At 42.5% G+C, this 27,904-nt stretch overlaps 1 protein-coding gene across 8 annotated transcripts in view; it reads left to right on the top strand.

The window, feature by feature from the left end:
• TPST1 (tyrosylprotein sulfotransferase 1) overlaps nucleotides 1-27,904 on the top strand; it is a 129,977-nt gene that overhangs the window by 33,455 nt on the left and 68,618 nt on the right. For 6 of the 8 annotated variants that reach the window (XM_072640076.1, XM_072640072.1, XM_072640077.1 and 3 more), the window contains one exon: nucleotides 25,618-26,563. In XM_072640076.1, the coding sequence (XP_072496177.1) occupies nucleotides 25,719-26,563 (845 nt within the window). In that variant the 5' untranslated portion in view covers nucleotides 25,618-25,718. Of the gene's footprint in view, nucleotides 1-1,899; nucleotides 2,015-24,404; nucleotides 24,462-25,617; nucleotides 26,564-27,904 lie in introns of those variants that run through there. The other 2 variants (XM_072640075.1, XM_072640074.1) reach the window with 2 other exon arrangements.

Genomic DNA, 27,904 nt, shown 5'->3' with positions numbered 1-27,904 from the left:
GATGACTTTTTCTGCTCCCTTCTATTAAAATTAGAACCTGAGTTCCTGTTTTCCTGTTCCATCACCTCACTACTACCTACCCCTCCCATAAGACTCTCCCAAAACAACTTCTGGTTAACCTTCTAACCCAATCTCATCATAAACATCTCTGATTTGTTCTCATCTTTGAAATGCTACCCTTGAGAACATCTGACCACAAATAGAATGTAAGCATTGTAGGAAAGCTACAGTTGGACTTTAAAGGGTTTGTAAAGTGCTTTCCATGCTTAGGGAGCTCTCAAAGCAAAGTATTTTAATTCTCCTAACTGGAGATTATTTATTTTTAAGAAGCAGAATGGCTAGTGGGTAAAGGGAGTCAGCATTGGGCTGGGGAAAGACTGGGGTTCTAGGTCTCCCTCTGACACATATTCATTGGGCATTCAACCTCTCTAAGACCCTAGGGCAACACTCTAAGACCATGAGTTGCTCTTCTACATCAGTGGAAGGAATTTCCACACTGGGTGATGGGGGATGGGAGATGGGTGATCTCACAGCAATGAAATCACAGGTTCAGATCCCCCTCCCTCTTCTAAAAAAGCCTCATTGTGTGTGTGTGTGTGTGTGTGTGTGTGTGTGTGTGTGTGTGTGTGTGTGTGTGTTGCTCATGTTCGAGCTCAGGAACTTGATTCTCTTTCTAGTAAGGGAAACATGGCTGGTAAAGGGCAAGAAGTATTATACTTTAAAACCAAAGAATGACCTTAAAACCTTCTTTCCTCTTTGCAAGGGCAGCCAAAATCAGCATTCCAGACTTGGGCTGTTATCTTAACAAGTACCATGAAAGGAGAAAAAAAAATTCCTATCTTATTTGGAATTCCTAACCTCTCTGATTCCCCAGCAGGATTTGTTAGTTCTCCCTCATGCTATTACCTACAGAAGGGCAGGCATGGTGAGATAGAGGCATGGCTTATCAGCTTAAATCTGTCTTCTTTTTTCTTTTTGGCTTTGTTACAAGAAAAAGTAAAAGAATCCACCGGTACTGTTGTTCTTCAAGCTTTATATTTAAGATTTGGTGTGTTTGGTCTGGGGATCCAGATTTGGAAAGTTCTTTAGGTATGGGGAAGTAGAATGAAGTTTTCAACTGCTGGATTATTTCAGAAATCATCCTTTGCAGAAAAATTATTCAGCGCTGTCCCCTTTAGCCTCTCTGCCGCTGGCTTTGCCTTCCATGTTGCAATTTAATATCTTGGCTTGCAGAAATGAGATTTAGATTTGAGAGCTGCCAGAGAAAGGGTCTTAATTTACTGTGGTTTGCTCTGTGACTCTGGGAAAGGGAAGAGTTGTTTTGATAGAAGTTGAAAACATAATAGCTGAATCGAAGGAAGGCCTGATCCTCAATTGTTTTCACACTTAGTAATAATGTTGAGGGTTAGTGAGGGCAAATAGAATTGCTCAACGTTAGGCAGGTATGTGGGATTTCAAGGAACATAGACGAAGCCAGACCTGCCTTTGTTTATTGAATACGACACAAACCATGTAGTTATACACATTGAAGAAGACATGTATACTTCATACTTTGCCATTCTTGGGCCTTACACGGCCTCATTCAGGGAGGTGAAGCTGAATATATATATGTACGTATATACATGTATGTGTATATCTGTGTGTATATATATAGATAGATAGATACAATATACAACACACATTATATGCATACATATATAGTTAGCTAGTTAGTTAGATCCCAGGCAACCAGGTTGACTAAGATTTTCATGGGCCCACAGATATCAGGGGACTGTGAGGTTTTGTATTGAGAAAACTGAATGTTCCACTGTGGAATGAGCAAACCCTCATCCCTTTGAGAACACTCCAATTATGAGCACACCAAATAACTCTAAAGCCAGAGGTTAGTAGAATTCTTTTGGGCCTGCCCTCATGTATATTCATCAGTCACTCTACTGACCTCTCTCTGCATGTTCTCTTTCCCTTTTCTGGATGAAGAGGGCTGATCTATCCATGTGCATCCACAGCAGAAACAGTAAGCATTTACTAAGTACCTATGTATTAACTGCTTCAGATAAAAAAACAAAAAATCCAAACAATTTCTGCTCTCCCTGAAATGTGGGAGAAAGATTAAATTCAGAATGTATGCAAAGTGTATGTAAAGTAGTTTTAAAGGCACCAAACTAGCAATTGGAAAGAACCAGGATGGTTCCTGGAGGAGGTGGCAGATTCGCTCAGACTTGTGGGTTTTGTTAGAGAAGGTTTTCTTTGAAATTGCAGACCTTAGTCAAGGAAAAAAATTGTCTCTACTTTCATGTTAGTTTGTAAGGTATTCTCTTAAAAACAGCCCTACTCTACTTTTGCTACTTAATGTCCGTATAAATGTGATCAAATCCCTTCACCTCTCTGGACTTCCTGATGAAGGGGCTTAGACTAGAAAACCTCTAGTGGTCTTTCCATGTCTAAATGAATGAATGATAGATATTTTTTATTAAGATTACTGTGGACATACAAATAGAAGAGTAAGAGACAGTCCTCACTCTGAAGAAGCACATGTTCCAAGGAGGAGACAAAACCCATGGAAGGTTTCAAGTCAGATGAAAAGGTCCCAAGGTTCTTAGGGTATGGTGGCAAAGCAGATGTTGATACCTCTTCCTTTTTTTAATGTGGTAAAGATAAATGTTATCAATTTCAAATGAAATGTTGAACCATTCTATAGTGTCAAGGACTGAGGCTACAAGAACTTTTTTTTGGGGGGGTCTTTGGCTATAGCTATGGCTGTAGCCCCTGTGGCTGCATTTCCACAAGAGTTGCTTCCCAGGATGATGGCTGTGAACACCAGGCTGGAGGCATGGCTACTCCCAGAGCTTATGGGTTCAGGGACTTGGACTGTGTTCCTCAGGATGTGAGGGGAGACGTTAGTCAAGGTGGTGGTTGTTTGACTTACCTGGTACAGGCTGCTTCCTGTATCTCCCTCAGGGAGGGAGTTTCTAAGGACTCAGAGGTGGGGAATCTGTGGCTTCCAGGCCACATGTGGCCTTCTAGGTCCTCAAGTGCTGCCCTGAATTGTTTGGGTTCAGTCAAAGGGCTGCACTTGAAAACCTAGAGGGCCACATGTGGCCTGGAAGCCACAGGTTCCCTACCCCTGTCTAGGTTCTTTGACCATTACTAGGTAAGGAAGTATTATGATCCCTTTTTAACACATTACAAGGCATAGACTTAAATACTTTGAGAGACTTGCTCGTCATCATAGATCTTGGACCTAGGCTTTCTGCATGTGACATAATTTAATTAGAAGTCAGTTTCCCCAATGGATAGAAGATGATCAGCTTTGATGGTCCCAAGCCAGGAGACTTGGTTTTTGGGACTCCATGTTTTATGGTAGAAAGAGTCCTGGATTTGGAGGCAGAGGACCAAGGCTCACATTTCGGTGCTGCTCTTTACTAACTGCGTGCAACAGGCATCTACTTTCACCTCTCTGTGCTTGTTTCCTCATCTGTAAAATGAGAATAATCAAGCTTGTACAACCCACCCCACAGGATCATTATGAGAAGAGAAAGCACTCTAAACTTCAAAGTACGAAGCTAAAAGCCCTTCTCATGTCTCCAGATCCTCTGTGGAAAAATTCTTTGTCATTGCTCTAATTATAAAATTTTATACATTAAATAATCCTGTGCAACGATGCTTTCTCTGGCCTTTGGCTGCTTGGTAGTTAACTCTATACAATAAAAACAAAAAACCATATCTTGCCTTTCAGTCCACCAATTAGCATTTAATTAGTCTTTACTATGTGCCAGGCACTGTACAAAACAGTGAGATTACAAAGAAGGGCCGAAGAAAAGAAAAGAAATGAATCTGAGTTCCATCTCTCAAGGAGCTCACAATGTAATGGGAGAGACAACATGCCTTTGCGTGATAGAGGGGAGAGAAGCAGTTGCTCAGTGCTACAGTTGAATTCTTTATTCTCCTTTTGTCATATCTCCAAGAAGCAATTAGCATTGAATTTTGCTTTTATTTTCTTCCTTTTAACACCCTGGCCACACAGAAAGGCAGTACTGGCCTTATAAGAAGACAGAAGGGCATGCCCTGGTTCGGCCAGCCATGTGAGCTGGCCAAATTGCTTCACCCCTCTGGGTCTTCTTTTGCTGAAGCATGACTGGTGATTTCTAAGGTCCTTCCCACCTATGAGTGTGCATTCATAAGAAAGGATGGTGGTCAAGGAAAGGAAGCAGAAGGCTGGCTAGCAGCACTGTGTCTGACTGTGTGCCACAGGCTGAGAGGCTGATTTCTATCAATATAGTCATTTAAGCCAACTTCTGGCAAAATAACGAGCATATCCTGTAGAGCTCATTATTAAAGAATTTTGACTCGAATTAATTTTCAGAATTTTGCTGATATCTTTTGTTTTTTACATCTACCTTCATTTCCCAAAATATCTTTCCTCCTGAACCTAGAGAACCATTCCTTTGAATAAAGAATAAAAAAGAAAGAGAAAAAAAAACAGTTTAGCAAAACCAACCAACCCATAATCTGATAATATATTCAGCATACCTCCCCCATTGTGCCCCATCTCTCAAAGAAGAGAAGGAAATCTATTCTCATATCTCTTCTTTGGGGCCACCCTCAGTAATTATACTGATATAGCCAGTGGCTTCCATTTTAGTTATTCTTTCCATTATATTATTGTAGTCCTTTTATATGTTGTTTTCCTTGTTTTTTGCATCAGTTCATATAAAACTTCCCTTGCTTCTCTGTATGGTTAAACAGGGGTGGGGAAGCTACAACTTGAGGGCCACATATGACCCTCTATGTCCTCAGGTGTGGCTCTTTGAGAGAAAAGGGTCACACTTGAGGACCTAGAGGGCCATGTGGCCCTAAAGCCCCAGGTAGAGTCTGTTTTGATCTCTTTAGAAGAAAGGTGCTTGGTATGATTTCTTGTTCACTCTGGCATTGATAGTCTTTGACTGTGGGTATGTTGAGGATGTTTTGGTGTTGGAGAAAGCATGCTAGTTCCTAATTAAAACCTTCCCTGGCCTCCTTAGTCCCATTCCAAGGAAGAATTGTTGTGCTTTAAGTTGGAGGCACAGAATGTGGCACACAGCAGGTAAAGTGTTAGAATGAACGCTAGTGGTCTCGGAGGCTGTGGCTGATGGAGGGCTGTATGTTGTAGATTGTTTTTTATCTGCACATAGGACATTGTTTCTTTGGGGAGGAGAGCCTCAGGAAATGACGCTTTGGGATTTGAATTAGTTACAGTATTTAACAATAAAATTCTTGGAGCAACTTCAGAAAAAGAAAAGCGTAGCTGCTTTAGGGCTAAGAGGAAAATTTCAGAAAAGGAACTGCAAAGGCTAGATGCTGAAATGAAGACATAAAATTCCCATACCTCCCTCTCCAAACACCCTTCCCTGCTATCTTCTGTGTTCTCCCAAGTCCCTGCACAGGCCTGGGGGTGAGGAGGGAATCATAGATGGAGATGATTACTGAAGGAAAAGTGGAGGGATAAGGAGCAAAGCATGAAGGCAAAGCTAATTTATGACCCTCTTCTCCCACATGGACAGCAGGCACTCCAGTGAAGCATGCTCTCATTGATGTCCTGGTTTTCAAGTCTTTCTTGCAATAAAGTATTCCACTTTTTTGGGTAGGAGAAACAACCTGTGGTGCAATATATTGTTGAATCATAGAAAAACTTTTAAAGTAATTTATTGTTTGTTATTCTGAACTTGACAAACAGTCACGGAGTTAGAGATGGAAGAGACCTTGGACATCATGGAGCCTAGAAAAGGAGAATGAGCAGAGCTTTAGCTGGAGAAGGAAATGGAATTGGGAAGGCAGGCTTGGCAGGTTTGGGATTTGTGAAGAAAGGCAGGAAGTGACTCTTGGGAAGGGAAATGTGAGAGCATTTGAGAAGTTGAAGGAAGAGGAGAAAGAGAAGGGCTAGAGATAGAGGAGGAGAAGAAAAAGGGGAAGGCTTGAATTGGAGAAAAGGGATGGCATGAGATGGAGGAGGAGAAGGGTTCTAGCTGAGGGGAGGAGCACATTGGTAATGCAAGGCAAGTGGGTAGTTAAACAAGGGAAAGGGAGTTGGGTAGGGTTGTTAGACTGCTAATGAGCACAGTGATAGAACTCCCATAGTTGAAAATCTCCAGAAGATATATTTTTGTAATGGATTTTGTTTCTTACCTTCTCAAGGGGGAAGGGAAAGGGAGAAGGGAAGGAATTTGGAACTAAACGAAAATTTAGAAGAAAAAAGAAGAAAGTTTGTCATAAAAGTTGTCCAAGGGATCTATTAGCAAGAACCATAAAGGAATGAGGATCCCGCTTTCACTGGGAGTGGTGAGTTTTGCAGTGAACTGCATAAAGTGTGTAATGTTTATATTTCTGCCATGGCCAAATGACCATTTAAAATGGGGTTTCATCTCCCTTTCAGAGAAGGGAAGGTAAAAGGACCCAAGGAATCCTCCTCCACTTTCCAGGTTCCCAGGGAGTGTGAAGTGTTCTTAACCCCCCCCCCCCCCCCCCCCCATACACACACACAAACAAACCAGGAGGGTTTAGTGCTAAGACAAATAAGCCTCCAAAGAGCCAAAGTGGATTCCAGACCTTGCCTGGGAGTGAGAGGATAGCAAAACACAACCAAGAGCCACTAAACATTTGGAGCTAAGAGATGGATAGGAGTCTCTTCCCATTGGGCTGGGGGAAGGGCAGTGGGGAAGAGATGTGCCCTTGGAGGAAAAAAATCACTGTTTGTGCTCCAAGGAATGCTGATGAGAACCCATACATGCTCCAAAGAGAACAGTCCTCCAGGAATGGTTGGAGATTGAAACTCAGAGCAGTGGTTGGTGAGTCCCTGCTGAGAGGCCCTGAGACAGCTCTTTGTTGACCTGATCACAGCAGCAGAAAGATCTACAGGCTTCTTGGGATAGGTATGCAGTACTTGACCTCTCAAGAACTGTCACACCAGATAAATGACCACTCTCTAATTCTGGTTATTCATGTGGGTACAAGTGATACCACTAGGAAGACTCTAGAAAGCATTGATAAGATTATAAAGTCTTGGGCAGGAAACTTCAGGGCACAGTCACTGTTGGTGACCAAGGCCAGGGCTTCAGAAGAGACTGAACAGCTGGTTTAGAAGATGATATCTGAGAATAAGATTGGGTTTCTGGACCATAGCTTCAAAGGAACGAATGAGTGGAAGATCATTTATGAGGCACTTTCTGTGTACTAGGAATTATGCCAAGAGTTTGGAATAAGAACATAAAAGTGAGAGAGTTCCTACTCTTGAGGAACTTATATCCTAACAGGAAAAGACAGCATGCCAGGGAAGGGAGTTTTTTTTTTTTTTTAAATTTTGTAATGTTTAACAATCACTGCCATACAATTGTGATTTTATCCCCCCCACTTACCCCCCACTCCCCCCCTCCCTCCCCACGACTGCATACAATTCTGTATAGATTCTACATATACTTTCCTATTGAGTATATTTTCACTATAGTCATGCTATGTAGTCAGACTAAGATAAATGAAAGAAATCGTATAACAAATCAGAACATGATACACAAACACATACACATACACAAACATGATCTGCTACAATATGTGAGTGACTTCCATATTTCTCTCTCTGAGTGTGGCAGGCATTTTGCCTTGAGATCCTCCATTGGGATTTTTTTTTTTTTTTGGTAAGAAGTTCTTGTGTTATTACAAAAATCTAAGTCTACCAGAAAAAACTCTCACACACTGTGGTCGTTGCTGTGCATAAAGTTCTCCTGGTTCTGCTCCTTTCACTCAGCATCAGGTCATATAAGTCCTTCCAGGCCTCTCTGAAGTCTTCTTGTTCATCATTTCTTATGGCACAATAGTACTCCATTACATTCATATACCATAATTTATTCAGCCATTCCCCAATTGATGGACATCCCCTTGACTTCCAGTTTTTGGCAACTACATAGAGTGCTGCTATAAATATTTTTGTACATGTGGGACCCTTTCCCATTTTTATGATCTCTTGGGGATATAGTCCTAGTAGCGATATTGCTGGGTATGCACATTTTTGTAGCCCTTTGGGCATAGTTCCAAATTGCTCTCCAGAATGGTTGGATGCGCTCGCAGCTCCACCAGCAATGAATTAGTGTTCCAACTTTCCCACATCCTCTCCAGCATTTATCATTTTCTTGTTCTGTCATGTTTGCCAATCTTATAGGTGTGATGTGGTACCTCAGAGTTGTTTTGATTTGCATCTCTCTAACCAATAGTGATTTAGAGCATTTTTTCATATGATTATAGATAGCCTTAACCTCTTCCTCTGAAAATTGCCTGTTCATATCCTTTGACCATTTATCAATTGGGGAATGACTTGTATGATTATACATTTGGATCAGTTCTCTATATATTCTAGAAATGAGGCCTTTATCCCCGAGCTTAGCTGTAAAAATTCTTTCCCAATTTACTACATCCCTCCGGATTTTGGTTGCATTGGGTTTGGTTGTGCAAAAACTTCTCAGTTTAATGTAATCAAAGTTATCCATTTTGCATTTCATAATGCATTCTATCTCTCCTTTAGTAAAGAATTCTAGGGAAGGGAGTTTTATTCAGGGGAGTTACAGGGATTCTGAGTTGATCCATAGGGCAGTCAATTCACACACCTTATGTAGAAGCAGTAGATGGTACAGTGGATAGAGCATTGGACTTGGAGTCAGGAAGACCTGAATTCAAATTTAGCCTCAAGAACTGATCCAGGGCAAGTCATTAAACCTCTGTGTACTTCAGTTTTCTTATCTATAAAATGAGTATAACAGGACCTTCAGTGTTGTTGTGAAGATCGAATGAGATAATATTTGTGAAGTGCTTAGTATAGTGCCTGGAGCTTAGTAGGTGCTTAATTAATCTTCCTTCCTTCCTTCCTTCCTTCCTTCCTTCCTTCCTTCCTTCTTTCTGTCTTTCCTTCCTTTTTGATTATTGTGCCCAGGGCAAAAAGTAGAAAATGTAGTGGGGGAAAGAAAGGGTGGCTGTCTGGCTGGTGTGTGCATGTAAAGAACAGTCTGGGATTAGCTAAGTATGGCAGGCTAAGTCGGCTTGTGCTCAGTCCCTGATCTTTTTGTCTAGGGATGGAGTACACCTAAGAAGGACCGATAAGAATGTAATTTACCTGGAGTGTTTGAGATTTGATCAAAATATCTCTAAAGTGGAAAGGATGGAAGAGGAGAAAAACTGCCTACATACATTTACCAAGCTAGATGTTATATAGAAAAACTGCAGCATATGAAGACTAGCAGAAACCCCTACAGATTTGTAGGAGAAACAAAATCCATTTAAGGAACCAGCAATACAAACCATGACCTCAAATGTCTAACTTCAACATCTGGGTTTTAAGACAGATGAACTTGATATCCTAAGAGTGAGCTTGACCACATAGGTATCACAGAGGCATGATGTGACAAGATTCGTGATGAATATGTGACTGAAAGGGGTATACGTTACTGAGAAGGAGAAGGACGGGTGGGAATTGCATGTGCTGAGGAGTAGGAGGGTTGGAGGGCACAGGGTAGCATTATCTGTTAAGAAGATGGGCTCATGTGAGGATATCTAAGAGTCAGAGGGGAGAAACATGGTTTAAAGTATTTTAAATGTACAGAAATGTAGGCAGAAACAGGATCAATCTTTTCCTTGGTGTCTGCTACAGGGTACTTGGATAGAGAGAAGAAATATGGGATTTGAAAACATCATACGCCTGGCATGGAGGCATGATAGGGCAGTAATGGCCCAGACATCTGCCGGAATTTTTTTTTGCCCCAATCAGAGTAATAAAAATTTCTTTATTAGCTTAATAAGTTCATCCTTTAAGAGATGGAGTAAATCGCAAAGGAAACTTCTTTTTTGTAATTGATTTTCACCAACAAGGGAGAACCAGTTGCTGAGGAAGAAATGGTAGGAAATGTGAGAGTGAAGTTATTCCCTCTTTTGTGATAGTTATGGCAAGCCAGGTGTAATCTGCAGTGTAGCTCAGATTTCAGGATGGTTCTTAGAAAGAAAAAGTGGGATCCCTTGGACAAAATCTCTAGTGGAGAATTGGCCCAGGAGGATTCTTAGGGCATTCTTAAGAGTGAAAGTCTAAAGTTACAAAGGAAAACATTTCTCTTGAGGAAGAAAAGGGAATGTTATCTAAGGAAACCAATGTGAATGCACGGGGAACTCATTAACCTACATGGATTATAAAAAAACCCAACCAACCAAACAAAGAAAGCAAGGACTTTTTCATGAACATATTAATAATATCTTTCCATTGTCCAATCCAATCCAGTATTAAGTACCTACTACATGCCAGGTATTATACTAAACACTAGGGACACAAGTAATAAAAAAAAGTCAGTCCTTGTCCTCATGGAGAGAGAGAATACACAAAAGGAGGGAGGAAGAGTGGAAGAGGGGATGTCAGGGGGTACCCAGAGCAGGGGCATCTTGTTCTGTGAAGTTGAAACCAGGCTGAGCTGCAGACGCAAAGCGGAGTGAGTTGAGTCTAGTTTCTACCCTCATTAAAGGAAGGTATTTTACGGGGGGAGTTTGGTACTTCGCCCTCCAGCTCTCCAGTCAGAGGGGAGAGGATGCCTTTGGGGAAGTGGTTATCAATTGAGGCTTGAGTTAGCAATAGGGTGGTGGGTTTCTAAATGATGAGTTTGTGTGTGTTTGTCCTTTGTTACCAAAGAAGACCACACCATCAGAGAAATGATGACATGACTTGCCCTTGACTTTGTTTTTTTTTTTTTTTAACTTTTAACATTTATTTTCACAAAATTTTGGGTTACAAATTTTCTCCCCTTTTATCCCCTCCCCCCCCAAACCCAATCTTTCTAATTGCCCCTGTGACCAATCTGCTCTCTCTTCTATCCTCCCTCTCTGCCCTTGTCTCCGTCTTCTCTTTTGTCCTGTAGGGCCAGATAGCTTTCTTGACCCCTTAACCTGTATTTCTTATTTCCCAGTGGTAAGAACATTACATTTGATCCTAACACTTTGAGTTCCAACTTCTTTAGCTCCCTCCCTCCCCACCCCTTCCCTTTGGAGGACAAGCAATTCAATATAGGCCAAATCTGTGTAGTTTTGCAAATGATTTCCATACTAGTTGTGTTGTATAGGACTAATTATATTTCCCTCCATCCTATCCTGACCCCCATTATTTCTGTTCTCTTATGATCCTTTCCCTCCCCATAAGTGTCGACCTCGGATTGCATTCTCCTCCCCATGCCCTCCCCTCCATCCTCCCTCCCACCCTGCTTGTGCCCCTGTCCCCCACTCTCCTGTATTATGAGATAGGTTTTCCTATCAAAATGAGTGTGCATTTTATTCTTTCCTTTAGTGGAATGTGATGAGAGTAGACCTCATGTTTTTCTCTTGCCTCCCCTCTTTATCCCTCCACTAATAAGTCTTTTGCTTGCCTCTTTTATGAGAGATAATTTGCCCCATTCAGCTTCTCCCTTTCTCCTCCCAATATTTCTCTCTCACTGCTTGATTTCATTTTTTTTTTTAAGATATGATCCCATCCTCTTCAATTCACTCTGTGCACTCTGTCTCTATGTATGTGTGCGTGTGTGCATGTGTGTGTGTGTGTACTCCCACCCAGTACCCAGATACTGAAATGTTTCAAGAGTTACAAATATTGTCTTTCCATGTAGGAATGTAAACAGTTCAACTTTAGTAAGTCCCTTATGACTTCTCTTTGCTGTTCACCTTTTCATGGTTCTCTTCATTCTTGTGTTAGAAAGTCAAATTTTCTTTTCAGCTCTGGTCTTTTCATCAAGAAAATTTGAAAATCCTCTATTTCATTGAAAGACCATTTTTTCTCCTGAAGTATTATACTCAGTTTTGCTGGGTAGGTGATTCTTGGTTTTAGTCCTAGTTCCTTTGACTTCTGGAATATCCTATTCCATTCCCTTCGATCCCTTAATGTAGAGGGTGCTAGATCTTGTGTTATCCTGATTGTATTTCCACAATACTTGAATTGTTTCTTTCTAGCTGCTTGCAATATTTTCTCTTTCATCTGGGAGTTCTGGAATTTGGCCACAATGTTCCTAGGAGTTTCTCTTTTTGGATCTCTTTCATGCGGTGTTCTGCCGATTCCTTGAATATTTATTTTGCCCTCTGGTTCTAGAATCTCAGGGCAGTTTTCCTTGATAATTTCATGGAAGATGATGTCTAGGCTCTTCTCTTGATCATGGTTTTCAGGTAGTCCCAGAATTTTTACATTGTCTCTCCTGATTCTATTTTCCAGGTCAGTTGCTTTTCCAATAAGATATTTCACATTATCTTCCATTTTTCGAATCTTCACGCTATGTTCTGTGATATCTGTCTTTCTCATAAAGTCCTTAGAGTCCATCTGTACCATTCCAGTTTTGAAAGATCTATTTTCTTCAGTGAGCTTTTGAATCTCCTTTTCCATTTGGCTAATTCTGCTTTTGAAAGCATTCTTCTCCTCATAGGCCTTTTGAACCTCTTTTGCCAATTGAGTTAGGCTAGTTTTCAAGGTGTTAATTTCTTCAGCATTTTTTTGGTTCTCCTTTAGCAGGGAGCTGATCTGCCTTTCATGCTTCTCTTTCATCCCTCTCATTTCTCTTCCCAGTTTTTCCTCCACCTCTCCAACTTGACTTTCAAAATTCTTTTTGAGTTCTTCCATGGCCTGAGCCCATTGGGTGGGCTGGGACACAGAATCCTTGATTTCTGTGTCTTTGCCTGATGGTAAGCATTGTTCTTCCTCCTCAGAAAGGAAGGGAGGAGGTGTCTTTTCTCTGAGAAAGTACCCTTCAATAGTTTTATTTCTTTTCCCTTTTCTGGGCATTCTCCCCAGCCAGTGGCTTGACCTCTGAATATTCTCCTCACACCCACCTCGCCTCCTGGTCCTCCCAGCCAGCGTTTGGGGACTGAGATTCAAATGCTGCTTCCCGCCTTAGGGCTTTTGGCGGGGGCAGGGCTGCTATTCAGTGTGAGAATTAAGTTCAGATGGTCAGGTCGGGGCAGGGCCGCCTCTCAGGCTCAGTTCCCTCAGGGGGTTTATGCACAGACCTTCCACAATGGATCCAGGCTCCCGCCCGCTTGGGGAGCCCCTGTCTGCAGCCGCCTCTCAGCTTCTATCTCCTGGGGGGGCCCGAGCCATGGGGGCACCCCACTCCCCTCTCGACCCGCCAAAGAGACTCTCTCACCGACCCTCGTCACCTGTGGGTGGGGGGGCTTGTGCTGCCGCTGGAGATCCCGTCCCTAAAGCCTGCTCGGATCTGTACCTCTCGGAGCCGCGGCCGCCGCAGGTCCGGGCTGGGCTCCGCATCTGCAGCGCGACGGACCTTTTGCGAGAGGTTTGCAGGTCCCTCTGTGGGTGGAGGGACCCTCGTGGCCACAGGATATCTCGTCCCCGTAGCCCGTTCGGATCTTTTCCTCACGGTGTCGCGGCCGCTGCAGGGCTGCACTCAGCTCCCCGTCCCGGCGCCCAGTCCGCAGCGCGAAGGGCCCCCCGCGAGAGGTTTGCAGGTCTCTCCGGAACAGAAATCTCCCTCGCTCCAATATTCCGTGGTGTCTGGGTGCAGAATTCACCGTGGGTTGGTCCCCTCTAGCCGTTCTGTGGGTTGTGGGTTCGGAGCTATGTGTATGTGCGTCTTTCTACTCCGCCATCTTGGCTCCACCCCCCCTTGACTTTGTTTTGAGTGAGGGAGGGCTGTGCAGGTCACCAGCCTCACTTCTCCTCCAGAGTCATCTGAATCTAGTGACCAGATATTCATCAGGATCACTGGAGATGACCCAGGATGAGGCAGCTGGGGTTAAGTGACTTGCCCAAGGTCACACAGCTAGTGAGTGTCAAGTATCTGAGATGAGATTTGAACTCAGGTCCTCCTGATTCCTGCACTGGTGCTTTATCCACTGCACCACCTAGCAATTCTGCCTGGGAAGGGGCATCATCTTATTCCATGGAGTTGTAACCAGAGAGGGCAGCAGATGCAAAGTTAATTAATTAACTTGAACCTGTACCACACTCCGGATGAACTAGAGAAACCTCTTTTCCCATTGGTGATTATTGCCTCTCATTAAATATTAAAATTATTGGATATATAATTGGTAAAACATAATTGATAGTAAACATAAATATATTTGTAGTGTTTTAGCTAGGACCAATGTCACTGTCAGTGTCACAATGTCACAGTCGCCCTCAAAATGTCAGTAAGTGATTGACACATTATTGATAATGATTAAAATCTCAGTTTCTCTCTGTTTCTCTACAGTATTAATCCTTTCTTTTAGTCTTTCTTCTGTCAGCATAGAAAAAATCTTTTCTAAAACACAGGGTCCTACTAAGTTCCCCAAAAGGTGACACATAAAATAGTTCTCCTAAGAAAGAAGTCCATATTCACCTCCTCTCTGCACAGATTCTTGCTAGATGCTCAGAGTTCTCTACGATCCACACCCCTCCCCTGGACTCTGTAAGAGAGAGCAATGCTCCACATTAATCTGTTTCTCCATTGTCATTTTTTCTGTCAAACACGAAACTGTCCTACCCAAAAGCAAAGACAGGTTCTGCCCAAAGGGGCTTGAACTGTCTTTACTCTTCCCACCAACTTTATCTTTCTTAATTAAATTTTATTTTTCCAGTTATCAAACATTTCTTTCTTTCTCCCTCCCACCTCCCAGCCACTTGTGTGATGTTAAACTACATTATTAAACTCCCAGCTCATGTGATGCTAGACTGTACTGAGAAGGGTTAGCATTCTGTGTACCACGGATGTGGTAGTACCCCCTGTACTTGGCTCTGCTTAGACCACCTTTAGAGTATTGTGTTGTCTCATGCCAAATAGTCTGATTAGGGATTAGACTTGTTTTGTTTGGCCCCAGAAAACATAAATAGAAGCAGTGGATGGGATTTTTGTCCAAAGGTGGGACAGGCTGCTTGGCAGGGCAAGGGTCCCTCAGCTTAGGGAACCTTTAAACACAAGCTCAATGACCCTGCCCTGGGTCTTCTATTTGTGTTTAGGTTTGACTGGATCCTCCCTGAGGGCCTTCCTAGCCCTGAGATTCTGTGATTCCTTGAGTTTCCCTCAAAATCTTTGATTTTTTGGAAGTACATCCTGAATGTATTTAACGTTGAGTTTTTGGCCTGAGTCACTCATTTGTACCTTTAACAAGGCATCCTTTTCACAGCAGGGGGAGCAAAGAGAAACAAGATTCTCTTCTCCAAATGTTAGAAATAGGTTATTATAATTTTGATAGAAATAGCAGGTTTCCATGTCATTGGTTTTCATTTTCTCATAAATTTTTTTAAAAAGAAAAGAATGCCACTTTGATAGCAAATACCATGAAAAATCCCCCCAAAGAAACAGGATCAGAAGGCTCATGTTCCCCAGGCTCTTTTCTTTAGTCTGTGCTCATAATGAAGAGTCGATGTGTTTAGAGATGGTGCCGACAGTCATCGGCACCCAGGATTAGCAGGTTATGTATTAGCCTCCAGAATTGCTTTTCATAGGATGTGATATGAGTCACGTCTTTGAGACTTACAATTGAAAAATACCGAAGGAGAGCCTGGTTAACCAATTAAGGTGTTTTTCTTTAGCAACTTTTTTGGAAGAGGGAACCATTATAGCCCAATCCCTTGTACATCATATATATTGTTGTTCAGTTGTTTCAGTTGTGTCTGACTCTTTGTGATCACATTTGGGGTTTTCTTGGGAAAGATACTGGAGTGGTTTGCCATTTCTTTCTTTAGCTCATTTGACAGATGAGGAAACTGAGGCAAACAAGGTGAAGTGACTAGCTCAGGGTCACACAACTAATAAGTGTGTGAGGCCGGATTTGGGTCTTCTGACTCCAGACCTAGTACTCTATCCACTACACCACCTAGACCCTCAGTATCTGTAGATTTGATTAGGTGTTGCCCTCATTCACTATCATCACCATTTCCTATCTTCACGTATATGTATGTGTCTGTATAGTGCTTTATGCTTTACAAAATGTTTTTCTCACAACAAACAACCCCGTGAGATAGATGACGATGATGGTAGCTGGCACTGATGTGTCACTTTAAGGTTTTGCAAGCAGCTGATGTGAATTGGCTCATTTGAGTCTTACAGAAACCTTTGGGGGTAAGTACTAAAGGCTTTATTATCCCCATTTTGTAGAAGTAGGGTAGTGAGAATAAGTGATCTGCCCAGGTAGACACTTTTAAGTCTCAGAGGCAGAATTTAAACCTAGTTTTCCTGACCCCAGAGTCTCCCAGGAAATGTTGGGCGTTTGTCTTCTGGATGCAGGGCTGGTGTTCCCTCTTTCATATCTTTTCTATCTTTCTGCTTCTGGGATCCATGAGGTGACAGAGTAGCCGTGTTCTGTCAAAACTTTTATGGGCAGAGGTCACAGACAAAACTGGACTTTATGCTGTTGCCAGAGAGGCATCTAATTCATTGTATCTGGAGCATCTTATCATTTATGGTCTAGGTCATAATTCCTCACTTTTCCATAGTAGCAATGAGGAGGCTAACATTTAAAAATATTTATATTTTTATGAAAAGAGACAATCTGTATTTTATTTTCCTCATACAAATATAAATCCAGAGTATATCCACAAATAAGTGGATATACTCTGGTAACTTCAAAATCCATTTATAGTACTAGGTGACCAAAGGTTAAGAAAAAAGAGTTCACATTATTATTCTAAGGTGTCAGAGTATAATTTTAGGAGAGCTTTATCATAATAGTAAACTAATACACGGGTACAAACGGTACGTTCTTTCTCTATTTAAAGTGTTTGTAATTACATCCAACTGTTTAACAGTTTCTTAGACTTAGCAACTTATTTTTGTAAATTTCAAGCATTCTCATAAATAAAATTGTATTTCTCATGACTTTCACATCTGTCATTGCTTGTCACCAAGTGAGTGAAGAATTCCACTGAACAGTAAAATCCACATGTTGCTACATTTATCATTATCCGTTGAGCTGAATCACTGACTCATCCTGCTATGTATATTGCCTCTCATTTTGGCACTGAGTGCCCTGTGAGATCCACTTTGTTAATTGAGTAGTCATTCTTGCCCGCCTCTCAGTCATCTTGCAGCATGCAAGACTTAGTATCTCATCTTTAATACATTGGTCACTCCCATCTTGCCTTACCCTTTAAGTATAATGTGTGTATCACGTGTGGTGCTCATTTTGTGTCCACTTTAATCAGGGTTCATCTCTAAGCCACTTAAGTCAATGGTCTCAGAAGTAGAGTGGTGAAGTCATTGGGGGGTGGGGTGAATATGTTTAGCCTAGGGGGTTATGTGATCAACCCAATTGGAGGATGGGAAGATAGGTTATGTCCCCCCATGCAAAGATGCCCTATTATAACTCTACCCACCCTTATGCTCTGGTACTATACCATTGCAACTCCCTCCCTCTGCTTTGTAATCCAAGAGCCAGCCCTTCACTCTTTAAGGGCAGTTACTACCTAAACTAACCACCATCAATAGCCACTGTATGTGTGCCACTGGGAAAATTTCACCCCAACTCTAGATCACCTCATAGTGCCCATCAGAGGAGCAGCCTCTTTGCTCTAAGGTGTTGACTAAGACTTAAGAGTCCTGCCTCTCTCCCTCCTCCCTTTGCGGGGTGTGTGTGTGTGTGTGTGTGTGTGTGTGTGTGTGTGTGTGTAGAACAGAGTAAATCACAAAGGTTGGCCCAGCATGGATGGGTTGTGATGTGGATCTTGGATATCCTTAGATCATCTTTCTTTGCAACTCTTCTCCACCCCCATTTTTCACAACTTTCTCCCAAGGGCACCACCACTCCTCCACTTGCCCCAGTTTTCACAACCTCTTGGGCCATTTCTCCTCACTGCCCGCCACCCCACCCAGCCAATCACTTGCCAAGTTTTGTCCATTCTGCCTCTCCCACAATCAGCCCCTTCTCTCCACTCATCCAACCCTTATCCTGTTTTACACCTTCATCAGTCCTTTTGCCTGGATCAGGGATGGGAAACCTATGGCCTTGAGGTCACATGTGGCCTTCTAGCTCCTGAAGTGCAACCCTTTGACTGACTTCAGACTTCACAGAACAAATCCCCTTAATAAAAGGATTTGTTCTGTAAAACTTGGACTCAGTCAAAAGGCCTCACCCAAGGACCTAACGGGCCACATGTAACCTTGAGGTTTCAGGTTCCCCAACCCTGACCTGGTCTGGAGATCAGTTGGTCTCCCTGCCTCCAGTATCTCCCTTCTCCACAGCTACCTCATACAGCTGCCAAAATGATTTTTCCATCCTTAAAACATAGATCTCACCATATCCCTTCCCTCCTCAATAAATTCTAGGGCTTCCTATTAACTCTAATATCACATATTATTTCATCTTTTTCTGATCCTTTAAAAATGTCTATTTTTATGTCTTATAATGGATATCCTTATGTGCATAGTAATGTATGTGCATTTAGCTTATAAATAAGTAAACATGCCCATATCGGGAATGTGTTTGCTCCATTTTCTTTTTAGTGGTAGAAGCAACATCAAAAAAGTTGGGAGAACAAATGAGGGAGTTGTTTGCCAGCCATTGTCCCTCATGTTTTCCTGTCCAGGTGTCAGAAAGTGCCTCCAAGGTAACCAGGTTTTGTTTGAGGAGATTGTATCTTCTCATCAAACACCTTTGTGGGTATTGATTTACCCTGGCTTCACTAACAATTGGATTTCATTTCTGCATCTGGTGTTTGCCTTCTCAGTGACGTAAACATACACTGACTTCGGTCCCCCATCCTGCCAAGGAGTTCAATAGTCTTGTGATTTCCCTTCAGCCAGATACCTTTGTCTAATCCACAAATGCACAGCATGGGAGACCTTGATCGTTTTTGTATTTTTCTTGAAGTTGCCAGGCCCCCTGTTTGTGATCATTGGTTGAAAGGAAGCCTGACCTCACTGGTAGAAGTCTCTAAGTCCTTCTCAGTTGGGGGAAGAACATGATTCATGTGAAAAGGTTATAGCTTTACCAAAGAAGGAAAATAGAGCTGATTTTCAGGATTTATTTTTCAGAAGTAGGCTAGTTCTGGATAATTTCTATGAAATCCCAAGATCAGAAGAGACTTCAGTGGTCATGGAGTCCAACCTGGGAGTAGTCTGGGGGTGCCCTCTGCAGCATCCCTGAAATATGTTTGTCCAGACTCCACTTGATGCCTGAGGGGAAGGTGGTGGGTAGGGAGGGAGTCAGTTACCTCCTGAGATCAGCCATACCTGAGGGAAACGGCCACTTCTGAAGCATGGTACCTCTCTGAGCACCAGCAGATGAGGATTATTTGAGAGCTGGCCAGTCTTCAGAATGCTTTGATCTTCTAGGGACACAGCTCCCTAGCAGTTTATTTTTGGTTCTGTGACTACAAGATGCTCAGCCAAGGAGTTTATGATCTATAAAACTTCCTAACAGAACTCCCATTTAAAGATCCTAAGGCTGAATTCCGTTTTAAAGCCAGGATCCTTCTGTAATAATTATTACTCATTGTCAGTTATCATTGAGATTTTAAGATATTTAAGATTATCTTTAGGAGGGGCCCATCTGTTTAGCTCATTTTAAAAACCTAAAGGCCAACATCCTTCACTCAGTCTTGTTATGATGCCTCATGGAGGTGAGCCTGCCTTCCATAGGGTGTGCCAGCAGAGTGTGCACATTGGCAAGTCCTGCCATGTGGGAAAAACTTTGGTTTCGACACAGCAATTGCCTATATGCCTGCCATCAATCTGCCAATATAGTTAGGTTTGAAGAGGCATATTACCAGGTTGTCCACTGAGTGGTAAATTTTCAGCCATAGTAACCCCTGAAGAAAGTCTACTAAGTCAGTGGTCTTTAAACTTTTTAAATCAGGTATTCCTAACAATGCATTTTTTTTCTTGGTGGGTATGCTGGTGTGTGTGTGTTTATGTGTTTATGTGTGTGTCTGTGTTTGTGTGTGTACATTTGTGTTGGGGAAAGTGATTTTTTCAATGGCACTGCAAAGTTGATGTAGGTGGAATTAGGTTACAGCTGTCCTAAGGGGCCAGTGCCTGATCCAGAAGGAGAAAGGTTGGGGCTGTTGGAGTAGGGGAATATTGACTTGAAATGGATGAAGAGTAGTGTGATTGTGTTGGAGACAAGCCCCATGGTTGACTATGGTGGAGAGGGTGCCATGTGATCCATCTTCCTACCCTCTAATTGATCATGCCCCCATTGGGATCATGCCATGATCCTCCAGGGAGTCCAGGATCCCACTTCAGAAGCCACTGTGGTAATACAGAGTGTGCCTTGATGTGGGGTGCACCCACACAGATAAATTCACAGATCCTTAAAGCACTGATGGGCTATTATTATCTTAGAACAGAGTTTTATGAAGTCATTCTATAAATATTTAAGTTCTGTCATACTTCCTTTCCATAGTTGCATTGACTCACAAAGCCTAGAACTCAAAATCTAGCCTCTCTCCAATTGCTGAGCTCTTTCTGATGCAGAATAGGAATATAAGACAGGATCATTGCCCAAGGCACTTAGCAACCAGTTAGAGAAACATGGGAGCTGTATTGGACCCAGGATTTCACAACGCAAGCATAGTGTATCACAGAGTGTCAAATTCCAGGTCTATAGGCTGTAGAAATCCAAAGGAAAGCAATCTGCCCTCTTGTACACAGAGTAAAACTACATGTTCCCATTTCCAGCCTGGTGATGATCTTTGTGGTCTGCTAAAGGTGTGGGGCTGCCAGCTTGTTCAGAACAATGATCAACGAGCCAAGTTCTAATTCTCCTTCTCTACCCCAACAACCAGACCTGCTCTTCTACTTTTTCCACTTAATGCAGCATCACACAACTTGCTTTTACTTGACTACTGTTTCCTACGTGCTCTTCTTAAGAGAAAGAAAGGGTAGGTAGGTGAGAAATGAGCTTCTGTGTACCTGGCCACAAGGGAGGGATCTATGGGGAGGGCGGTGAAAGGGGAAGTTAATTGCTAAGTGACAGCATAGAAAAAAAAATCAATAAAGCATTTAAGGGAGAGGGAGAGGAAGAGAGGGAGAGGGAGAGAGGGAGAGAGAGAGATGGATGGCATGCAATCTGTGAATGGCAAGCCCTGTTTCTGAATGCCTTTTATATCGGTGCACAAATAGACTCAGCAGTAATGGAGTATACTATTACAGAAATGTCTTCCATCATACACCATCCAGTTAAAATAAGTGGAAAAGCTAAAACTGTTGTCCTATTACTCAAAAGCTGCCCTGTGTTCATTTTTTTTTTTAAGGGAGCTTGAATGGTGCTTAGTCAGACAGTTGTTTTCCCTTAAGTGTTTTGAATGAAACGTAAAGGTGACTCTTTGAGGTTAGGGTATAGTCTGATAATGTAAGGGATCCATTTTTTAAAGGGAGCACCAACTTCTAAGACATGTTTGTTATTACCATTAATATGTCTTTAAATAATGGCAGCTTAAGCTAGTTGAAATGAAGAGAAATTTCAACAGAGTAACATAGCCTCATTGTCCACAAGAGTAGATTTAAATCTGTTGATGTCAGTTCACCAGCAAGCATTTATTAAGCACTTACTGTATGCCAAGACCTATCGCCTCAAATACTCTTGCATCTCAGTTCAACAAACTCCTTGATCAAACGTAGGGATGCTCATCTCCTTTATCTCATTGCTTCCCTCCCCCTCAGTTTGTAATTCTGAAGTTCCTTTACCTGACTATCATCTCTTGGTCTTTCCTGTCTCCCTAGGGCTCACTCCCACTAAACCATTCTCCATCCTCACCAACACCTCCAGTCACACCTACACAAGCTGTCACCCCTGCTGTGGCTTTACTCTCCAGATCTTGGCCCTTTAGTTTACCAGTTCAACCTGAGACTGTTCTCTTCCCATGAATCCCTTGCTTCCTTGGTCTGTTGGGGTTTGTCCCTTTCTCAATGAGTTGGACATTGATTATAAATTGAAATCAAGGTGGCACACAATATATCTGCACATTCATCACTGGCAGTAGTCAAACGACCCCACCCCTAGATTATTCTCATCATCCACCCTCACTAGTTTTGCTCTAGAACTGTAGAACACTAGTAGCTCAAGTCCCACCATCATTCTGACTGTGCCCACTGAGACTCTGTGGCTTAGTCTCAACTGAGCCCTGACTGCTGCATGCCAATCCTTTTATTGCACACTGGTTTACTCTCCATCATCCTCTGATAGGTCCTACTCCAAACTGTCCCCCTTCATGCCACATATACGGCCCCTTCCCTTTCCTTTCACCAAAGGACCCAGACTCGTACTTCCCTGAAAACAGTGGGACCATCCATGCCAATTCCCTATCTTCTGTGCTTCCACATTTTGAATCATTAGCATCGTCCTCTTCTTGGCTCCAATCCTGGAGAAAGAGGTGGTTCTTTCTCCTTGACAAATCACCCTTCTGCTTGTGCCCCTGATCCCAACCCTACCTATCTGCTCCAGGAGCTTTCTTCTTCCATCATCCCCTCTCGTCCCCTATTTTTCAAGTATTCTTTTTCCACTGGCTTCTTCCCTGCTGCACTCATCTCTTCTGTCCTTAAAAATTCTTCAGTTGGAAGACCTCAATTTGAATCCAGTTTCAGACTAACCCATGGGATCCTAGGCAAGTCACAGGATGTTTTTCAGCCTCATCTATAAGAAATGCAGCTTTGAATAACCTTGAAGGGACTTATGGATCGCACACATATAGCTGGGGATTAGCTATTACCATCGCCTGAAGTTGTCTTCCTGTGTCTTTTCTCCTTTTTACTCATTGCTTCCACTTCACCTTCTATTGACTTTTCCACCCATTTCAGTCTGGCTTCTGTCCCTTCCACTCATCTGAAAGACCTCTCTCTCCAAGAGCATCAATGATCTTTTTGTGGCTACATACAATGGTTTCTTCTTCGTCCTCGTCCTTTTTGACCAACCACAGCATTTGGCACAGTTGAGAACCCCCTTCTTCTGGATGGTCTTTCATCTCTGTTCCATCGTATTTAATTTCCTAGCTGTCAGACTCATTCTTCTCAGTATTCTCTGCTGGTTCTTCATTCATGGTTCCTCTCTTTTCCTTTCTCTGTACTCTCTCAGTGACCTCATCAGTTCTCATGAACTTCACTGGTATCTCTCTGTGAATGATTTCCAAATGTCTGCATCCAGACCTCACATGAGCTCTCTCCTGAACTCCTGGTTTACATCTCCCGCTGTCTGCTGGACATCTCCACCTGTATCTCCTATAGGAACCTCAAATGCACCCTATGCAAAACAGACCCCATTATCTTCTGCCTCATCATAATTTGCCTATTTTTTTAGAGTACCACCCTTCTTTTATTCTACTAGGTCTCACTCCCCATCTTTATTCAGATGTTGAGTCTTATAAATTCTTTTTCTACTTAGGTCTTGAATCCTTCCCCTGATTTTTCTTTATACTCCAATTCCCCCAAGAGCAGGCCTTCCTTATGTTCTCGCTGGGAGAGCCTCCTCAGTGGTCTTCCAGAATGCCTCTCCCCTGTCTTGCCCATCTTCTGCAGAGCTGTCAAATTGATATTCTCAGAATTTGAGTCTGACTATGTTACTCTCTCCTTAAGAAGGTTCGGTGCCTTATATTGCCTTTAGAATAAACTACAGATTCCTTTGTTGAGCATTTAAAACCTTTCTGGACCTGGTTCTAGACTATGTTTCTAGGCTGATTACATCATTTCACCTCACACACACTTGACATACAGGTGATTGGCCTTCTTACTGTTCCCTCTACACTCTGTCCCAGCTCTTTCTATGTCTTGGTACAGCCTGACCTGCCTGCTCTACTTAGTCCCCCCTCACCGCTTGGAACTCTTAGATCCTTTCAAGGCTCAGCTTAAGTGCCATGCACTCCAGGAAGCCTATCCTGATTCTCCCCTCTTTGTATAAAGCCCTCTAAGAATGTTGTGGGACTTGAGAGTAAACGAAATTTCTTCTGCCTCTACCCTTCTCTCCCACCTCTGCCAAGTAGAATGTAAGCTTTTTGTCTTAGTGTGCCTAGACTAGTACCTGGCATATAGTAGGTTCCAGTAAATTCTTGTTGATGAGTGAGTAAAGGTTACCTGTGTGACTTTGGAGCAAATCTCCCAACATTTCCAGACATTGGATTCCTCAGCTGTAAAATGGAGAGGTTGAATGAGATCTCTAAGATCTTTTGTATGTATAAGAAGTATAATTCTCTATTTTATATTTTCAGGATGATTTTTTTTAAGTACTAGGAAATTGTTGGATGGATACTGTTTTAAAGTAATATTTTTAGATTATAGTCTGTGCAGGAAATTTTAGCTTCTTTGTTCTTCCTGTTACCCACAGGATCAAATAGAAACTTCTCTGTTAGGCTTTAAAAACCCTTCCCTGACAGGACCCTTTCTGCCTTCTTAGTGTCTTTCCCTTCCACTTGTTGTATGATCCAGTGACCCTGGGCTCTTTGCTGTTTCTTTCAGAAAAAAGAAAATCTTCATGTCCTGACTCTAGGCATTTTCACTGGACATCTGGTGAGATGCTCAGCATTTCTTCCCTTTGGCTTCCCTCAAGTCCCAGCTAAAATCCCACCTTCTGTAAGAACCTGGAGTCAGGAATACCTGAGTTCCAGTACAGCCTCAGACATTTCCTGATTATGTGACCCTGGGAAAGTCACCTGATCTCTCTTTGTCTCAGTTCTCACCTCTGTAAAATGGAGATGATGATAACGGCCCTGACACTTCCCATGGTTGTTGTGAGGATCCAATGAGACAATATTTGTAAACTGCTTAGCACCATGCAGGGCACACATAGGAGCTATATACACATTAGTTGTCGTTATGCTTGGTGTTGTAGACCACAACGATTCCATGACAAGGGCCAGTAACTAGACAGAAAACACTCCCCTTCCACCTCCCCCAAGTTTAGGGGATATAGAAGCTTAAATTGTTTTCTTTGCATTTATCAAAATGAATAAAAGTGATTTTTCCTTGGTGTAGTGGAAAAAAGTATATTTGGAGTCAGCAGACCTTTATTAGAACTCCAGATGTAGTATTTAGAAGCTGTGTGACCCTGGCCAAATCACCTTTACCTCTGGAAGTCTTCTCAGTTTTCTTATCTCTGAAATAATGGTGCTAGACTAGACAGCCTTTCAAGGCCTTTCCAGCTCAAGCACTCAGCGATTCTGGCCCATTTCCTCAAGACAGTTGATAGCCACGTGTCTCGTAATGTCCATAGCATTTTGTGAGAGGCCCATGTTTTGTCATTTGTCGTTAATTCATCTTCTTGGGCATTTGAGGTGATTAGCTTCGCTTGCTACAAGGCCATTGCTGTGTCTGCGTATGTGCTACATGTTATGTACACACATAGCTATACAACATACACACATGTCTGTGTGCATGTATGTGCCTGATTTGTCACATGAAAACAGCTTCTGATTGTGGTGTGTTACTCTATTTTTACAAAGGTTTATCTTTGTGTATTTTATGTGGAGCCAAGAATATCACATCATTTAACACTGTTTCAGTTCCCCACCTGAAATAATGCTGGTGATAAATGGACCAGGACTTAGCACAGTGCCTGGCATACAGTTGGTGATTAATAAGTGTTTATTGATGATTAATTGATGCATGCTGATTCTTAACTGGGTGGTAAAACTGAATTCTTTTTTCTCTATTTCTTTCTTGCCAGATGTTGATCATCTTCACAAATTAGAGTCTCCATGGCCTGGACGTTATCTAAAAATCATTTTGAGTAAAAGATCCATTGAGTAAGGTGATCACAGCATCAAGATGGTGGGAAAACTAAAGCAGAATTTATTATTGGCGTGTCTGGTGATCAGCTCCGTGACTGTGTTTTACTTAGGGCAGCATGCCATGGAGTGTCATCACCGAATAGAGGAGCGTAGTCAGCCAGTCAGACTGGAGAGCATCAAGGCCACCACCAGGACTGGCTTGAGCCAACAAGCCAACAAGACTGTCACCTACCACAAGGACATGCCTTTAATCTTTATTGGGGGTGTGCCTCGGAGCGGGACCACGCTCATGCGGGCCATGCTGGATGCCCACCCTGACATCCGTTGTGGAGAGGAGACCAGGGTCATCCCTCGAATCCTGGCCCTCAAGCAGATGTGGTCCCGGTCCAGCAAAGAGAAGATCCGGCTGGACGAGGCTGGCGTCACCGATGAAGTGTTGGATTCTGCCATGCAGGCTTTCTTGCTAGAGATCATTGTGAAGCATGGGGAGCCAGCCCCTTATCTGTGTAACAAAGACCCTTTTGCCCTGAAGTCATTAACTTACCTGGCCAGGTTATTCCCCAATGCCAAATTTCTTCTTATGGTTCGAGATGGGCGTGCATCCGTACATTCCATGATCTCCCGAAAAGTCACCATAGCTGGATTTGATCTTAACAGCTACAGGGACTGTTTAACCAAGTGGAACCGTGCCATAGAGACCATGTATAACCAGTGTATGGAAGTCGGGTATAAAAGGTGCATGTTAGTCCATTATGAACAGCTTGTCCTGCATCCTGAGCGGTGGATGAGAACTCTTTTAAAGTTTCTCCACATCCCATGGAACTACTCAGTATTGCACCATGAAGAGATGATTGGGAAGGCAGGGGGCGTCTCTCTGTCTAAGTGAGTAGAATGTGACAGTGGTCCTCCTGGCCTGGGAACCAGTGACTGGAAGGGAATCTGAGAGCTAAGCATCCACTAAAACCTGACTATGAATCCCCCCTGACCCTTAACAGCCTTGGGACCTTGGGCAACTATCTTTGGGCCTTGGTTTCCTCATCATTAGTAATTAGGCAAATAATACCTGGAGCACATATCTAGCTCTTAGGGTTGTGGTGAGGATCCAATGAGATGACGTAGGTAAAATCATATCACAGTTCCTGTGCTGCCTCTTATTACCATCACTACTCATGGTGGATATTATTGATTATTCCTTTATGTTGGGGCAGGCATCGTTGTTAAAAGGCCCAGCTGTCATTTTTCCAAAGAACAGTAATAATAATGGTTTACAAAGTGTCTTACATACATTATCTCATTGGATTCTTGCAACAGCAGAATGAAGTAGGTACCGCACCATGGAGCAGCGCTAGCTCCATTTAAAGATGAGGACTCCAGAGATCAAAGACCAAGCGATTTGCCTGTGGTGACACAGCTCGTGAGAGTCAGATGGGCATTTAAACCCTAGTCTTTCTAAAACTCCAAAGAAGGCACTCCTATCCACCACCTCATTGGTCATTCTGTTCATCTCATTCATATCTGAATACTTTGGTGAATTAAGGCTGTTAGTTATTGTCCTTTAGTGTTAAAGTATCAGAAAATAGACATAGTCTGGTGTTGACATATAGAAGGTACCCAGAAAATACTAAGACCAATAGAATCATGAGAATTTTTACACCTGGAGAGAACCTTAGAGATCATTTAGTTCAATTCTTTATTTATTTTTTGACTGGTGAGGTAATTAAAAAGGTTCAAGAGACGTAATTTCTCAGTAATTTAATAATTTTATTAATAAGATCAACATGTTTATTAAGAAAGGATGGTCTCTTAGACCAAAGACAATCATGGCAGTGAGCTCACAGTTTATATGCCCTTCAAAGAGTAGGTGGTCCCCAGGGTGGGAATTAACCCTGATTAGTTAACAATTAGTGAGAGAATGAATATTACATTGATGGACTGGAACTGAACTTTGATTACATCATCCATTTCTCAGTTTCCCCCAGCCTTGGGCAATCTATTCAAAGAATTTATACCCCACCCAAGTCTGAGCAAACCGCAATGGCTACTCCACCTGGGTAGAGTCTGAACAAGAAAGTTAGTCCCATCTCATCAGCAATGTCCTTCAAGAAACTGAACTTTTAAAAATCAGTACTTTAGAAAAAAGGGGAAATTCTAGATCTCTCCGAATCATTGGTTATTAATAATCATTTTTCTCACTGGGGAGGAAACTGAAGTCCAGTCAACATA

Source organism: Notamacropus eugenii, chromosome 2, assembly GCF_028372415.1.
Source record: "Notamacropus eugenii isolate mMacEug1 chromosome 2, mMacEug1.pri_v2, whole genome shotgun sequence".
Taxonomy (NCBI): domain Eukaryota; kingdom Metazoa; phylum Chordata; class Mammalia; order Diprotodontia; family Macropodidae; genus Notamacropus; species Notamacropus eugenii.
The sequence above is the reverse complement of the archived record's forward strand: the minus strand, read 5'-3'. Positions and strand labels throughout refer to the sequence as shown.